This window comes from Scyliorhinus torazame, unplaced genomic scaffold, assembly GCF_047496885.1.
Source record: "Scyliorhinus torazame isolate Kashiwa2021f unplaced genomic scaffold, sScyTor2.1 scaffold_1051, whole genome shotgun sequence".
NCBI classification, from domain to species: Eukaryota; Metazoa; Chordata; class Chondrichthyes; order Carcharhiniformes; family Scyliorhinidae; genus Scyliorhinus; species Scyliorhinus torazame.
The window spans coordinates 42,141-59,640 of NW_027308778.1; the positions used below are offsets into that span (position 1 = coordinate 42,141).

Genomic DNA, 17,500 nt, shown 5'->3' on the forward strand with positions numbered 1-17,500 from the left:
CCCCCACCTCCTCCCCTCTCCCTCCACCTCCTCCCCTCTCCCCCACCTCCTCCCCTCTCCCCCACCTCCTCCCCTCACCCCCCCCTCCTCCCCTCTCCCCCCCCCCCTCCCCCCCCTCTCTTCCCCCCCCTCTCTCCCCCCCCTCTCTTCCCCCCCCTCTCTTCCCCCCCCTCTCTTCCCCCCCCTCTTCCCCCCCCCTCTCTTCCCCCCCCTCTCTTCCCCCCCCCCTCTCTTCCCCCCCCCCCTCTTCCCCCCCCCCCCCCTTCCCCCCCCTCTCTTCCCCCCCCCCCTCTTCCCCCCCCCCCTCTTCCCCCCCCTCTCTTCCCCCCCCCCCTCTTCCCCCCCCCCTCTTCCCCCCCCTCTCTTCCCCCCCCTCTCTTCCCCCCCCCTCTCTTCCCCCCCCCTCTCTCCCCCCCTCTTCCCCCCCCCCTCTCTTCCCCCCCCCTCTCTTCCCCCCCCCTCTCTTCCCCCCCCTCTCTTCCCCCCCCTCCTCTTCCCCCCCCCCTCTCTTCCCCCCCCCTCTCTTCCCCCCCCTCTCCCCCCCCCTCTCTTCCCCCCCCCTCTCTCCCCCCCCTCTTCCCCCCCCCTCTCTTCCCCCCCCCTCTCTTCCCCCCCCTCTCTTCCCCCCCCCCTCTCTTCCCCCCCCCTCTCTTCCCCCCCCCCCTCTCTTCCCCCCCCCCTCTCTTCCCCCCCCCTCTCTTCCCCCCCCCTCTCTTCCCCCCCCCTCTCTTCCCCCCCCCTCTCTTCCCCCCCCTCTCTTCCCCCCCCTCTCTTCCCCCCCCCTCTCTTCCCCCCCCCTCTCTTCCCCCCCCTCTCTTCCCCCCCTCTCTTCCCCCCCCTCTCTTCCCCCCCCCTCTCTTTCCCCCCCCTCTCTTCCCCCCCCTCTCTTCCCCCCCCCTCTCTTCCCCCCCCTCTCTTCCCCCCCCCTCTCTTCCCCCCCCTCTCTTCCCCCCCCCCTCTTCCCCCCCCCTCTCCCCCCCCTCTCTTCCCCCCCCTCTCTTCCCCCCCCCTCTCTTCCCCCCCCTCTCTTCCCCCCCCTCTTCCCCCCCCCCTCTCTCCCCCCCCCCCTCTACCCCCCCCTCTTCCCCCCCCCTTCTTCCCCCCCCTCTCTTCCCCCCCCTCTCTTCCCCCCCCCCTCTCCCCCCCCCCTCTCTTCCCCCCCCCCTCCCCCCCCTCTTCCCCCCCCCTCCCCCCCCTCTTCCCCCCCCCCTCTTCCCCCCCCCTCTCCCCCCCCCCTCCCCCCCCTCTTCCCCCCCCCCTCTTCCCCCCCCCTCTTCCCCCCCCTCTTCCCCCCCCTCTCCCCCCCCCTCTCCCCCCCCCTCTTCCCCACCCCCCCTCTCCCCCCCCCTCTCCCCCCCCTCTCCCCCCCCTCTCCCCCCCCCCCTCTCCCCCCCCTCTCCCCCCCCCTCTTCCCCCCCCCTCTTCCCCCCCCCTCTTCCCCCCCCCCTCTTCCCCCCCTTCCCCCCTCTTCCCCCCCCTCTTCCCCCCCCCTCTTCCCCCCCCCCCTCTTCCCCCCCCCTCTTCCCCCCCTCTTCCCCCCCCTCTTCCCCCCCCTCTTCCCCCCCCCTCTTCCCCCCCCCCCCTCCCCCCCCCCCTCTTCCCCCCCCCCCTCTTCCCCCCCCCCTCTTCCCCCCCCCTCTTCCCCCCCTCTCTTCCCCCCCCCTCTCTTCCCCCCCCCTCTCTTCCCCCCCCCTCTCTTCCCCCCCCCTCTCTCCCCCCCCCTCTCTTCCCCCCCCCTCTCTTCCCCCCCCTCTTCTTCCCCCCCCTCTCTTCCCCCCCCCCTCTCTTCCCCCCCCCCCTCTCTTCCCCCCCCCCTCTCTTCCCCCCCCTCTCTTCCCCCCCCCTCTCTTCCCCCCCCCTCTCTTCCCCCCCCTCTCTTCCCCCCCCCTCTCTTCCCCCCCCCTCTCTTCCCCCCCCTCTCTTCCCCCCCCCTCTCTTCCCCCCCCCTCTCTTCCCCCCCCTCTCTTCCCCCCCCTCTCTTCCCCCCCCCTCTCTTCCCCCCCCCCTCTCTTCCCCCCCCTCTCTTCCCCCCCCTCTCTTCCCCCCCCTCTCTTCCCCCCCCTCTCCCCCCCCTTCCCCCCCCTCTTCCCCCCCCTTCCCCCCCTCTTCCCCCCCCCTCTTCCCCCCCCTCTTCCCCCCCCCCTCTTCCCCCCCCCTCTTCCCCCCCCCTCTTCCCCCCCCCTCTTCCCCCCCCTCTTCCCCTCCTCCTCTCTTCCCCCCCCCTCTCTTCCCCCCCCTCACTTCCCCCCCCCCCTCACTTCCCCCCCCTCTCTTCCCCCTCTCTTCCCCTCCCTCTCTTCCCCCCCGCTCTCTCTCTTCCCCCTCTCTTCCCCTCCCTCTCTCCCCCCCCGCTCTCTCTTCCCCCCCCCCCCGCTCTCTCTTCCCCCCCCCCGCTCTCTCTTTCTCCCCCCCCCCGCTCTCTCTTCTCCCCCCCCCCCCGCTCTCTCTTCTCCCCCCCCCCCCGCTCTCTCTTCTCCCCCCCTCCCCCCGCTCTCTCTTCTCCCCCCCTCCCCCGCTCTCTCTTCTCCCCCCTCCCCCGCTCTCTCTTCTCCCCCCCTCCCCCGCTCTCTCTTCTCCCCCCTCCCCCGCTCTCTCTTCTCCCCCCCCCCCCGCTCTCTCTTCTCCCCCCCCCGCTCTCTCTTCTCCCCCCCCCCGCTCTCTCTTCTCCCCCCCCCCCGCTCTCTCTTCTCCCCCCCCCCCCGCTCTCTCTTCTCCCCCCCCCCGCTCTCTCTTCTCCCCCCCCCCCCGCTCTCTCTTCTCCCCCCCCGCTCTCTCTTCTCCCCCCCGCTCTCTCTTCTCCCCCCCCGCTCTCTCTTCTCCCCCCCCCGCTCTCTCTTCTTCCTCCCCCCCCGCTCTCTCTTCTTCCCCCCCCCCCGCTCTCTCTTCTTCCCCCCCCCCCCCGCTCTCTCTTCTCCCCCCCCCCCCGCCGCTCTCTCTTCTCCCCCCCCCCGCCGCTCTCTCTCTCCCCCCCGCCGCTCTCTCTCTTCTCCCCCCCGCCGCTCTCTCTTCTCCCCCCCCCCGCTCTCTCTTCTCCCCCCCCCCCCCGCTCTCTCTTCTCCCCCCCCCCCGCTCTCTCTTCTCCCCCCCCCCCCGCTCTCTCTTCTCCCCCCCCCCCCCCCCGCTCTCTCTTCTCCCCCCCCCCCCCGCTCTCTCTTCTCCCCCCCCCCCCGCTCTCTCTTCTCCCCCCCCCCCCCGCTCTCTCTTCTCTTCCCCCCCCCCCCCCCCCCCCCGGCTCTCTTTCTCCCCCCCCCCCCGCTCTCTCTTCTCCCCCCCCCCCCCCGCTCTCTCTTCTCTCCCCCCCCCCGCTCTCTCTTCTCTCCCCCCCCCGCTCTCTCTTCTCCCCCCCCCCCGCTCTCTCTTCTCTCCCCCCCCCCCCCGCTCTCTCTTCTCTCCCCCCCCCCCCCCGCTCTCTCTTCTCCCCCCCCCCCCCCTCTCTCTTCTCCCCCCCCCCCCCCCGCTCTCTCTTCTCTCCCCCCCCCCCCCCTCCCAGCGAGAAGCAGGAATACGACTTTGAGACCATCAAGAACATCGACCCGCGAAACACCGACTTCTGCACCTCGGTGAAGGACGGGATGAAGTATTGGAACATGACCGTGCAGTGGTGGCTGGCCAACTACGTGTACCGGAGGGCGCCCATGAAAGCCCGAATCCTGCGGTGAGCGCGGCTCCTCGAACGGTCCCCCCCCCCCCCCAACCGGGGCCAAGCCAGTGTGTCTCCCCCTCCCTCCCTCCCTGTCCGTCCCGATCTGCCTCGCCGCCTCCCGCTTCCTCAATCGATGCGCCAACGTCCGACTGGCCTTTGCCCTCCCGAACTGCCCCTCCGCGTTAATATTGGCGACCCGTTGTGGGTCACCAGGAGCGGGCTGGACACCGGGTAGTTTAGTCAAAGTTTCCCGTGCTCAGCGGGCACCGCGTGGGAACCGGGTAGTTTCATCCTGGCCTCCCGTGCTCAGCGGGCACCGCGTGGGAACCGGGTAGTTTCACCCAAGCCTCCCGTGCTCAGCGGGCACCGCGTGGGAACCGGGTAGTTTCACCCAGGCCTCCCGTGCTCAGCGGGCACCGCGTGGGAACCGGGTAGTTTCATCCTGGCCTCCCGTGCTCAGCGGGCACCGCGTGTGAGAACCGGGTAGTTTCACCCAGGCCTCCCGTGCTCAGCGGGCACCGCGTGGGAACCGGGTAGTTTCATCCTGGCCTCCCGTGCTCAGCGGGCACCGCGTGGGAACCGGGTAGTTTCATCCAGGCCTCCCGTGCCGTTTAGCTGCTGTAGTTTAAAGAGTCAAAGGTTCTGCTGCTTTTCCACAAACGCCTTCAATTTACTTCAACAGATTCTGCACAAAACTCTAACTTCACATCACCCGACACACAAGGCCACCTGAAGCCTCTTTACATATCAGTGTCAATTAATGGATACTTAACATAAATGAGACCACTCATTGCAATGTCTCTTAACCCATTTCTAAACAGTCTCCCCTTCCTTGGAGCAACAAAATAATCAAGTGAAACAAAGTTACAAGACACTCAAAAACACACATGATTTTCCCCCCCCCCATTTTTTTGGAAGAAGAAAAAAAATAGTCACAGAAACAGGCGCCCTTCATTAACAATATCCAAAAGTTTCTGTGAACTCGCCCCTCTTTTTGTAAAACAGTCTGACAGTTGATAGCTCCTGGTGACCCATTTAATTTTTGTTATTTCCCCTCTGCCCAACATCTGCTTCAAACTTGCGATGTCTATCCGTAACCTCTTTTCATTGACACTTTTTGGAGAGTGCACATTTTCCCACAGGGATGTGACAGTCAATGGGTATATTACCCAAATCTCCTAACCCAAAATTTCTGTCAATATCTGAGATATATAAAAGGCCATATCCACCGCCTCTACAAGGCTTAACGTCTCAGCAGCCAAAGTGCTTTTTACCACTCTCCTTATTTTCTTTGTTTCCCCACACAAGCGGGCAACATTTGCCATTGTTCCCCAAAAGGAAAATTATAAATCCTCCTGCGCTTGAAACCCCATCACATAAATTTGCGTAGGATGCATCACTATAAACTATGAGTTTCAAGTGCTTAAGGTCACCTAAAACCGGGAACTTCAAAGCACACTCCTGCATTTTTAGTTTGGCCAACGCTTTATTTGCTCTCGTTATGTCTTCCACTTTGGGATCATTCATTTTTGTACTCCACTCTAAGACATCAAAACTCACGTCCGGTCTAGTCTGTCTACCTAACCAGTTCAGTTGCCCAATTAAACTTCGCAGTTGCTCTTTTTCCATCTTTGAAACCATTGCGTCTTTTTGTGAAACTCGGCCACGACTAATTGCTATTGGACTGATGCTGTCCAAATAAGATTGCTGACGTAAAGTTGCCCCTAACTTAGCCTGTCCGATTTCCAGTCCAATATATTTAAATGCCCCGGAAGCCTGACTTCCAACCCTGAATTCTTTCCTCAAACCAGAGATTACAACAGCTTCAAAATCACTAGTCCCACCCCACAAAAAATCATCGACATGCATCGCAAAAGTGCCAGAAAGATTTCCTTTATAGTGGCAGTAAAACATTGCAGGATCTGCTTTCAACTGGCAACAGCCTAACTTTAACAAAACTGACCTTACCGAAAAATACCAGACTCTAGATGCATCATTTAATCCATGTACACGTTTGTTCAACTTCCAGAGTACCCCTTCTGTGTTAGCTGCCTCTTTAGGAGGACGGAGAAAAATGTCTCTCTGGAGCTGATGCCCTTGCAAAAAGGCAGCTTTTATATCTATAGATTTGCATTCCCATGCCTTTGTGGCTAATAGAGCCAAGAAGATCTTTAAAATAACCTTTCCTGCTGTAGGTGAATCGACCCTTAAATCCTGATCTTCTAAGTTTTCTTCAAATCCCCTTGCCACAAGCCTGGCCTTTGCCTTATAAGTTCCATCCGGAAGAACCTTTTCCGTGCAAATCCATCTGTGGGATAGAGCTCTTTGTCCCCTATCCGGTACTTCCGTGTATACCCCAAATTCACTCCAACTATGTAATTCTTGCTGTTTAGCATCTTTGATAACTTTTTAATCTAATTTATTGGAAGCCACCAAAATCTCACGTGCATGTGGGCTTCTACTCCTATTAGTATTCGTAGTCTTACTCATGTTCCGAGACCTTGACAAACTACGTCCCCTCTCCCGCCTGGTATCTCGTTCTGTACTGCTGCTGCTCGATCTTTCCCTTCTGCTGTGGGATGCCCTTTCAATAGTTCTCGACCTTTTCCTGCGGACCTGTTCACTATCCGACGTACTATCTGAACTGGCGCTGCGTTTCTGTGCCCTCCATTTTTGAACTTCGTGTTCCCAATCCGTTGTCTTGACTCCCTCCCCCGACTGCTGTACATTCAACCAATGTTTATACTTTCCGGTGGCCCTCCCTGCTCTGCTAATAACAGTTGCATCCTTCCATTGACCGGACCCTTCAGGCAAGTATGTCACTTTTGTACCAAATTTTGGCAGTTGCCCTTTCGGAAAAATGGCCTGTTTTAATTCACCAGAAGTGTTGTGTTCCTCTACAGAAACCCTGTCTATATCAGTTAACTGGTCCTCATAGTTCTGTAACACGTGCATACCAGATGACTCTGGTTCCTCGTCATGTCTGTCTGCTCTGTCTAAATTTGTAATCTGTACCCATTATCCTTGATGAATGGACCCTAACAGTTTGATTACCATGTTGCAAAATAATTGTTTTGCCATCTATGCCTATGATCTTCCCTGGGCCTGTCCATTCATTAGAATTGTCTCTCTTATAGTATACCATGCCTCCTTGCTGAAACACGGCATCTGATGGCCGTACGTTATGTCTTAGAATCATAGAATCATAGAAGTTTACAGCATGGAAACAGGCCCTTCGGCCCAACCAGTCCATGCTGCCCAGTTTTTAACCATTAAGCTAGCCCCAGTTGCCCGCACTTGGCCCATAACCCTCTATACCCATCTTACCCATGTAACTATCTAAATGCTTTTTAAAAGACACAATTGTACCCGCCTCTACTACTACCTCTGCCAGCCCATTCCAGACACTCACTACCCTCTGTGAAGAAATTGCCCCTCTGGGCCCTTCTGAATCTCTCCCCTCTCACCTTAAACCTATGCCCTCTAGATTTAGACTCCCCTACCTTTGGGAAAAGATGTTGACTATCTACCTTATCTATGCCCCTCATTATTTTAAAGACCTCTATAAGATCACCCCTAAGCCTCCTACGCTCCAGGGAAAAAAGTCCCAGTCTATCCAGCCTCTCCTTATAACTCAAACCATCAAGTCCCGGCAACATCCTAGTAAATCTTTTCTGCACTCTTTCTAGTTTAATAATATCCTTTCTATAATAGGGTGACCAGAACTGCACACAGTATTCCAAGTGTGGCCGTACCAATGTCTTGTACAACTTCAACAAGACGTCCCAACTCCTATATTCAATGTTCTGACCAATGAAACCAAGCATGCCGAATGCCTTCTTCGCCACCCTGTCCACCTGCGACTCCACCTTCAAGGAGCTATGAACCTGTACTCCTCGATCTCTTTGTTCTATAACTCTCCCCAACGCCATACCATTAACTGAGTAGGTCCTGGCCTGATTCGATCTGCCAAAATGCATCACCTCACATTTATCTAAATTAAACTCCATCTGCCATTCGTCGGCCCACTGGCCTAATTGATCAAGATCCCGTTGCAATCCTAGATAACCTTCTTCACTATCCACTGTGCCACCAATCTTGGTGTCATCTGCAAACTTACGAACCATGCCTCCTAAATTCTCATCCAAATCATTAATATAAATCACAAATAACAGTGGACCCAGCACCGATCCCTGAGGCACACCACTGGTCACAGGCCTCCAGTTTGAAAAACAACCCTCTACAACCACCCTCTGCCTTCTGTCGTCCAGCCAATTTTGAATCCAATTGGCAACCTCCAACCTCTTAAAGCTCTGTGAATTCTTTCAGAGACTTCTGCTTCCAAAAAAGCTTTTCGACTGCTATGTAATGCATTTAAATGTTCAGCAAAACCAGAGCTAATTGTAGTCCCCTCCCAAGCTGGAGGCTGGTCATCCAAAATGGACGTAATTTTAGGATTTCTACCAAACACTAATTGATGACTATCGCCCCCAACCATCTGCAATGAATTATTTGCATGTGCCGCCCATGCTAAAGGTGAATTTAACTTGCAGCTTGGTCTGTCCACCAACAATTTCCGAAGCATGGCATCTATTACCGCGTGGTTTCTTTCACGCGCACCATTACTAAATGGGCTTTCCCCAGCCGTATTCATAACTCTGATAGTCACGTTTTCACACACACATCCCTAAACTCATCATGAGCAAATTCTCCCCCATTGTCCGTAAGGAATTTTGCCGGTGGAACCCATTCCTGCCCCTATCCATTTTTCCACGATTTGATCCAGAATTACTCTTTTCTTTACTTCGTACAATCGTTGATTGACTAAAACCTGGTTGCTAAATCTACCCAAATGCAAAATAAATATACTATTTGCTTTATCCCAGATCTTAAGGTCCGTGGCCACAATGTCGTTAAAATCCCTGACCAATGGTCGGGTTACTATCGGTCACGCTGGTGTCCTTCTGTACTTCCTACAAACTTCACAGCGGTCACTAACCTGTTCTATCAGTCTAGTATAGTCGTCATCCCTTACCCCTGCATCCTTTAATACATTGTCCAGCCTCCGAGGAGACGGATGTGCAAATTGCCTACGCGGTTTTAATACCACAAGCTTTTTATCAGCTAAAGTCCCATTTTCAATTGCCATTAACACATCCTTAACCACTCTACTTGAAAAATTATTTGTCAGTAATGGAATACAATAGTGTCCCGACTGTGTAAATTGTAAGTCCACCGTCTTTCCAAAAACTGTTGCCTTATCTTGTTCCATATCCAGTTTCATGTGTGCTTTCTTCATCGACGGTCTGCTCAGAAGCAAAGGTATCTCACTTGATACAACATCCGTGCTGATGAAATGATTCACTCCGGCAACATTGCAATGGATCACCACTCTTTTCAGCGACTTCAGAGTATCATCATCCCCAAACCTGAAACTTGTGGAACTTTCAAATTCCTTAGCCTTGTTACGATTTTCAGCATTCAAAGAGTCCAGGTAACATTTTAACCCGTCAATTCCACACACAGTAGATGGGCAGCCACTGTCCAATACAGCACGATTGAAGGACTCTGCAACCAACACCCTCATTACTGGCGTAACACTGCTTGTTAATAGAACAATGCCTTCTTTCTGGTCACTATCTTTTTCCTCTTCTGACTCTTCCGTGTCACGTGTCGCTTCAAACACTCTATCATAACGCGTTGGACAGTTGAAAGCATAATGGTATTGAGAGTCACATCGAAAACATCGATTTATCATGCCCCGTGCATTTCTGGGGTTCATCTTCCTATCGTAGGTTCTAACTGGGTTTCTGTCTTCATAATTTCCTCGTCTCGGTCTCCGTCTATAGTCTTGGGCCCTGTTCGTAGCCGTACGATTTCGCCATCCTGTTACTCGTGTGTCTTCCATATTCTGCCTTATTGCAGGCTGACCTATTTGGGTCATGAGCGCCGTCGGAATCGAACGTTTCCCCCAGAAACGTTTGTCAAGCTTTTGTCCTCTGTTCGAATAAGGTATCCTCACCCGTCAACTGAACTCCTGTCAAAACCAGGAGCCTATCCCATGTTGCTCACTCCCGCACAGTCAAGTAATTCAAAGGCCAACACAGACTGTGCAAATTCCAGGTTGTGCTTCTGCAGCCTTTTATATAGTCCGCCAAATTCCATTGTATAGTCTTCCGTGGGGATGCCCTCCATTTTCCGGAACTGATCAAAATCCGACCGTGCTTCACACGCACTTAACAAGTCGCCTTTCTTCAAAATCTTACTCGTATATTGTAATAGAGTCTCCAGACCTCCTTCTGAGTCTTAACTCTTCCAATTCCAGCTCAGAAAGCACTTTGTTTCGAGTTTTACCGCCACATGATAGAGAAAGAGTCAATGCCATACCTTGTTTTCTCTTTCCCAAAGCGATTACCTTAGTCCACATAACTACTGCGTTTCTCCATTGGTCGTACGATCCTCTTTCAGAAAATAAGGGGGTATAGTCCTATCCAGCCACCTTTCCCCTGGGTTCAGCCCATATACCTTTGGGTTTTTGTTTCTCTCTCGTTCCTTGGGTTGTTCTGGAAAAGTTGTACCTTTCAACTTTTACACATCAACCGTCCTCTGCTACCAATTGTTAGACGTTTAGCTGCTGTAGTATAAATACAGTACGAAGTCTTACAACACCAGGTTAAAGTCCAACAGGTTTGTTTCGATGTCACTAGCTTTCGGAGCGCTGCTCCTTCCTCAGGTGAATGAAGAGGTTCCAGAAACATGTATATAGACAGATTCAAAGATGCCAGACAATGCTAGGAATGCGAGCGTCAGCAGGTGATTAAATCTTTACAGATCCAGAGATGGGGTAACCCCAGGTTAAAGAGGTGTGAGTTGTGTCAAGCCAGGACAGTTGGTAGGATTTCGCAGGCCAGATGGTGGGGGATGAATGTAATGCGACATGAATCCCAGGTCCCGGTTGAGGCCGCACTCGCGTGTGCGGAACTTGGCTGTAAGTTTCCGCTCGGCGATTCTGCGTTGCCGCGGGTCCTGAAGGCCGCCTTGGAGAACGCTTACCCGGAGATCAGAGGCCGAATGCCCTCGACTGCTGAAGTGTTCCCCGACTGGAAGGGAACATCCCTGCCCGGCGATTGTCGCGCGATGTCCGTTGTCGCAGCGTCTGCATGGTCTGGCCAATGTACCGCGCTTCGGGACATCCTTTCCTGCAGCGTATGAGGTAGACAACGTTGGCCGAGTCGCACGAGTACGTACCGCGGTACCTGGTGGGTGGTGTCCTCGCGCGTCATGGTGACGATCTGGCACGTCTTGCGGAGATTGGCAGGGTTGTGTGGCGTCGCGGTCGCTGTTCTGACGGCTGGGTGGTTTTGCTGCGAGCGATGGTTCGCTTGCGGTTGCGCGGGTTTCGATTTCGGCCCTCCCCGTTTACGGCAATTGTTCTCTCTTTCTTCCCCCTGCCGCAGGATTGGCTGGACAATGTTGGTCAGCGCTTACTGGCACGGCATTCACCCCGGTTACTACCTGAGTTTCCTCACCGTCCCGCTGTGCCTGGCAGCCGAGGGGGCGATGGAGGTGGGACTGCGGCAGCGGCTGGGCGAGACGGGCGCTCGCCTCTACGACTGGGCACACTGGTTCCTCAAGATGCGGGCCTACGACTACCTCTGCATGGGCTTCGTCCTGCTCACCTTCCAGGACACCCTGGATTTCTGGCGCCACATTCACTACTACATCCACTGGCTGGCCCTCAGCCTCTTCCTGCTGGGCTACGCCCTCTCGCTCCTGAGGGGGGGGCCGGCGGCCGGCAGGGGCGGCGGGGGCGCCTCGGGCCTCTCCAGCAGCCTGCTGGGCCAGTCCCAGGAGCAGGTGGACCAGCCGAGGCGCCGGGCGGCCCCCCCCGGCCCGCCCGTGGCCATCAGGCTGCCCGACCTCCCCCCTGAGGTGCGGCTGCGGCGGACGGCGCAGTCCGCCGAGCCGGAGGCGGCCCCCGCCACCCCTCCCCCCGCCACCCCTCCCCCCTCGAACCCTCCCCCCGCCACCCCTCCCTCCTCGCCCTCCGCCAGCAAGCAGTTGAGCCTTGGCAAGTAACGCAAGAGTTCGGGGCCTTGAATTCCTCCCCCCCTCCCTCCCCAACACCTCCCTATCACCACTCAAACCCCCCCTCCCTCCCCAACACCTCCCTATCACCACTCAAACCCCCCCTCCCTCCCCAACACCTCCCTATCACCACTCAAACCCCCCCTCCCTCCCCAACACCTCCCTATCACCACTCAAACCCCCCCTCCCTCCCCAACACCTCCCTACCGCTACTCAAACCCCCCCTCCCTCCCCAACACCTCCCTCCCACCACTCAAACCCCCCTCCCTCCCCAACACCTCCCTATCACCACTCAAACCCCCCCTCCCTCCCCAACACCTCCCTATCACCACTCAAACCCCCCCTCCCCTCCCTCCAACACCTCCCTATCACCACTCAAACCCCCCTCCCCTCCCTCCAACACCTCCCTATCACCACTCAAACCCCCCTCCCTCCCCAACACCTCCCTACCGCCACTCAAACCCCCCCTCCCTCCCCAACACCTCCCTCCCGCCACTCAAACCCCCCTCCCTCCCCAACACCTCCCTATCACCACTCAAACCTCCCCTCCCTCCCCAACACCTCCCTATCGCCACTCAAACCCCCCCTCCCTCCCCAACACCTCCCTATCACCACTCAAACCCCCCCTCCCTCCCCAACACCTCCCTATCACCACTCAAACCCCCCTCCCTCCCCAACACCTCCCTATCACCACTCAAACCCCCCTCCCCTCACTCCAACACCTCCCCATCACCACTCAAACCCCCCCTCCCTCCCCAACACCTCCCTATCACCACTCAAACCCCCCTCCCTCCCCAACACCTCCCTCCCACCACTCAAACCCCCTCCCCCTCCCCAACACCTCCCTCCCACCACTCAAACCCCCCCTCCCTCCCCAACACCTCCCTATCACCACTCAAACCCCCTCCCCCTCCCCAACACCTCCCTATCACCACTCAAACCCCCCCTCCCTCCCCAACACCTCCCTACCGCCACTCAACCCCCCCCTCCCTCCCCAACACCTCCCTATCACCACTCAAACCCCCCCTCCCTCCCCAACACCTCCCTATCACCACTCAAACCCCCCTCCCTCCCCAACACCTCCCTCCCACCACTCAACACCCCTCCCTCCCCAACACCTCCCTATCACCACTCAAGCCCCCCCTCCCTCCCCAACACCTCCCTATCACCACTCAAACCCCCCCTCCCTCCCCAACACCTCCCTATCACCACTCAAACCCCCCCTCCCTCCCCAACACCTCCCTATCGCCACTCAAACCCCCCCTCCCTCCCCAACACCTCCCTATCACCACTCAAACCCCCCCTCCCTCCCCAACACCTCCCTATCACCACTCAAACCCCCCCTCCCTCCCCAACACCTCCCTACCGCCACTCAAACCCCCCCTCCCTCCCCAACACCTCCCTATCACCACTCAAACCCCCCCTCCCTCCCCAACACCTCCCTATCACCACTCAAACCCCCCTCCCTCCCCAACACCTCCCTATCACCACTCAAAACCCCCCCTCCCTCCCCAACACCTCCCTATCACCACTCAAACCCCCCCTCCCTCCCCAACACCTCCCTATCACCACTCAAACCCCCCCTCCCTCCCCAACACCTCCCTATCACCACTCAAACCCCCCCTCCCTCCCCAACACCTCCCTATCACCACTCAAACCCCCCCTCCCTCCCCAACACCTCCCTCCCACCACTCAAACCCCCCCTCCCTCCCCAACACCTCCCTCCCACCACCCAAACCCCCCCTCCCTCCAACACCTCCCTATCACCACTCAAACCCCCCCTCCCTCCCCAACACCTCCCTCCCACCACTCAAACCCCCCTCCCTCCCCAACACCTCCCTATCACCACTCAAACCCCCCCTCCCTCCCCAACACCTCCCTATCACCACTCAAACCCCCCCCCTCCCTCCCCAACACCTCCCTATCACCACTCAAACCCCCCTCCCTCCCCAACACCTCCCTATCACCACTCAAACCCCCCCCCTCCCTCCCCAACACCTCCCTATCACCACTCAAACCCCTCCTCCCTCCCCAACACCTCCCTATCACCACTCAAACCCCCCCCTCCCTCCAACACCTCCCTATCACCACTCAAACCCCCCTCCCTCCAACACCTCCCTATCACCACTCAAACCCCCCCTCCCTCCCCAACACCTCCCTCCCACCACTCAAACCCCCCTCCCTCCCCAACACCTCCCTCCCACCACTCAACCCCCCTCCCTCCCCAACACCTCCCTATCACCACTCAAGCCCCCCCTCCCTCCAACACCTCCCTCCCACCACTCAAACCCCCTCCCCCCTCCTCGAAAGACAGGAACAGAAGCCGTACCAAATAAATATTAATCGTTTAGCGTCGCAGAGTCTGGGAGCTTTCTGGAACTGGGGAGGGGTAGGGGGCTGACCTGGGCGAGCCGAAGCGCCTGTTCCCGCACTGGGACTTTTCTTTATGTTCTTTGTTCTACGTTCGCGTTCCATCAAATTCCTCCTCCACGCCAGTGGCGGGAGCTCTGCCAGTCAGCCAGCCCCTAGTGGCCAGAGGGTGGTACTGCGGCTCGGGGGTGGCGTTGCGCTGCCCCACCTGGTGGCCGTGAGCGGAATTGAGGGTTCCGCCTTCACCTCTTAAAAGGGGCGCGGCTCTTTGTCCCAAATGGTGGGCCCCACCAACGTTTTCGCTGATTCGTTTCTTCCCCTACGCCCTCAAATTCGTGATCCCTGGTTTAGAGAGACCGAGCGAGAGGAGGAAAGCAGCCAGGGTTCCTGCTCCTGATCACTGTCCAGTGATCCCTGGGTTAGAGAGGGAGGGGAAATCAGCCAGGGTTCCTGCTCCTGATCACTGTCCAGTGATCCCTGGGTTAGAGAGAGAGAGGGGAAATCAGCCAGGGTTCCTGCTCCTGATCACTGTCCAGTGATCCCTGGATTAGAGAGAGAGAGAGGGGAAATCAGCCAGTGTTCCTGCTCCTGATCACTGTCCAGTGATCCCTGGGTTAGAGAGAGGGGGGAAATCAGCCAGGGTTCCTGCTCCTGATCACTGTCCAGTGATCCCTGGGTTAGAGAGAGAGGGGAAATCAGCCAGGGTTCCTGCTCCTGATCACTGTCCAGTGATCCCTGGGTTAGTGAGAGAGAGAGGGGAAATCAGCCAGGGTTCCTGCTCCTGATCACTGTCCAGTGATCCCTGGGTTAGAGAGAGAGAGGAAATCAGCCAGGGTTCCTGCTCCTGATCACTGTCCAGTGATCCCTGGGTTAGAGAGAGAGAGGGGAAATCAGCCAGGGTTCCTGCTCCTGATCACTGTCCAGTGATCCCTGGGTTAGAGAGAGAGGGGAAATCAGCCAGGGTTCCTGCTCCTGATCACTGTCCAGTGATCCCTGGGTTAGAGAGAGAGAGAGGGGAAATCAGCCAGGGCTCCTGCTCCTGATCACTGTCCAGTGATCCCTGGGTTAGAGAGAGGGGAAATCAGCCAGGGTTCCTGCTCCTGATCACTGTCCAGTGAACCCTGGGTTAGAGAGAGAGGGGAAATCAGCCAGGGTTCCTGCTCCTGATCACTGTCCAGTGATCCCTGGGTTAGAGAGAGAGGGGGGAAATCAGCCAGGGTTACTGCTCCTGATCACTGTCCAGTGATCCCTGGGTTAGAGAGAGAGAGGAAATCAGCCAGGGTTCCTGCTCCTGATCACTGTCCAGTGATCCCTGGGTTAGAGAGAGAGAGGGGAAATCAGCCAGGGTTCCTGCTCCTGATCACTGTCCAGTGATCCCTGGGTTAGAGAGAGAGGGGGGAAATCAGCCAGGGTTACTGCTCCTGATCACTGCCCAGTGATCCCTGGGTTAGAGAGAGAGAGGAAATCAGCCAGGGTTCCTGCTCCTGATCACTGTCCAGTGAACCCTGGGTTAGAGAGAGAGAGGGGAAATCAGCCAGGGTTCCTGCTCCTGATCACTGTCCAGTGATTCCTGGCTTAGAGAGAGAGGGGAAATCAGCCAGGGTTCCTGCTCCTGATCACTGTCCAGTGATCCCTGGGTTAGAGAGAGAGAGGGGAAATCAGCCAGGGTTCCTGCTCCTGATCACTGTCCAGTGATTCCTGGCTTAGAGAGAGAGGGGAAATCAGCCAGGGTTCCTGCTCGTGATCACTGTCCAGTGATCCCTGGGTTAGAGAGAGAGAGGAAATCAGCCAGGGTTCCTGCTCCTGATCACTGTCCAGTGATCCCTGGGTTAGAGAGAGAGGGGAAATCAGCCAGGGTTCCTGCTCCTGATCACTGTCCAGTGATTCCTGGGTTAGAGAGAGAGGGGAAATCAGCCAGGGTTCCTGCTCCTGATCACTGTCCAGTGATCCCTGGGTTAGAGAGAGAGAGAGGGGAAATCAGCCAGGGTTCCTGCTCCTGATCACTGTCCAGTGATCCCTGGGTTAGAGAGAGAGAGGGGAAATCAGCCAGGGTTCCTGCTCCTGATCACTGTCCAGTGATTCCTGGCTTAGAGAGAGAGGGGAAATCAGCCAGGGTTCCTGCTCCTGATCACTGTCCAGTGATCCCTGGGTTAGAGAGAGGGAGAGAGGGGAAATCAGCCAGGGCTCCTGCTCCTGATCACTGTCCAGTGATCCCTGGGTTAGAGAGAGAGAGGGGAAATCAGCCAGGGTTCCTGCTCCTGATCACTGTCCAGTGATCCCTGGGTTAGAGAGAGAGAGGAAATCAGCCAGAGTTCCTGCTCCTGATCACTGTCCAGTGATTCCTGGCTTAGAGAGAGAGAGGAAATCAGCCAGAGTTCCTGCTCCTGATCACTGTCCAGTGATCCCTGGGTTAGAGAGAGAGGGGAAATCAGCCAGGGTTCCTGCTCCTGATCACTGTCCAGTGATCCCTGGGTTAGAGAGAGAGGGGAAATCAGCCAGGGTTCCTGCTCCTGATCACTGTCCAGTGATCCCTGGGTTAGTGAGAGAGAGAGGGGAAATCAGCCAGGGTTCCTGCTCCTGATCACTGTCCAGTGATCCCTGGGTTAGAGAGAGGGGGGAAATCAGCCAGGGTTCCTGCTCCTGATCACTGTCCAGTGATCCCTGGGTTAGAGAGAGAGGGGAAATCAGCCAGGGTTCCTGCTCCTGATCACTGTCCAGTGATCCCTGGGTTAGAGAGAGAGAGGGGAAATCAGCCAGGGTTCCTGCTCCTGATCACTGTCCAGTGATCCCTGGGTTAGAGAGAGAGGGGAAATCAGCCAGGGTTCCTGCTCCTGATCACTGTCCAGTGATCCCTGGGTTAGAGAGAGAGGGGAAATCAGCCAGGGTTCCTGCTCCTGATCACTGTCCAGTGATCCCTGGGTTAGAGAGAGGGGAAATCAGCCAGGGTTCCTGCTCCTGATCACTGTCCAGTGATCCCTGGGTTAGAGAGAGAGGGGAAATCAGCCAGGGTTCCTGCTCCTGATCACTGTCCAGTGATCCCTGGGTTAGAGAGAGAGGGGAAATCAGCCAGGGTTCCTGCTCCTGATCACTGTCCAGTGATCCTGGGTTAGAGAGAGAGAGAGAGGAAATCAGCCAGGGTTCCTGCTCCTGATCACTGTCCAGTGATCCCTGGGTTAGAGAGAGAGGGGAAATCAGCCAGGGTTCCTGCTCCTGATCATTGTCCAGTGATCCCTGGGTTAGAGAGAGGGGAAATCAGACAGGGTTCCTGCTCCTGATCACTGTCCAGTGATCCCTGGGTTAGAGAGAGAGAGGGGAAATCAGCCAGGGTTCCTGCTCCTGATCACTGTCCAGTGATCCCTGGGTTAGAGAGAGAGAGGGGAAATCAGCCAGGGTTCCTGC

General features: G+C 57.3%; 1 protein-coding gene across 1 annotated transcript in view; it reads left to right on the top strand.

Moving 5' to 3' along the window:
* The window catches only part of LOC140406943 (lysophospholipid acyltransferase 7-like), a 13,250-nt gene extending 1,411 nt beyond the window's left edge, over positions 1-11,839 (top strand). The window contains exons 2-3 of the mRNA XM_072494783.1: positions 3,491-3,655; positions 11,101-11,839. Coding sequence (XP_072350884.1) covers positions 3,491-3,655; positions 11,101-11,722 — 787 coding nt within the window. The 3' untranslated portion in view covers positions 11,723-11,839. The remainder of the gene's footprint in view (positions 1-3,490; positions 3,656-11,100) is intronic.
* Positions 11,840-17,500: the final 5,661 nt, after the last annotated feature.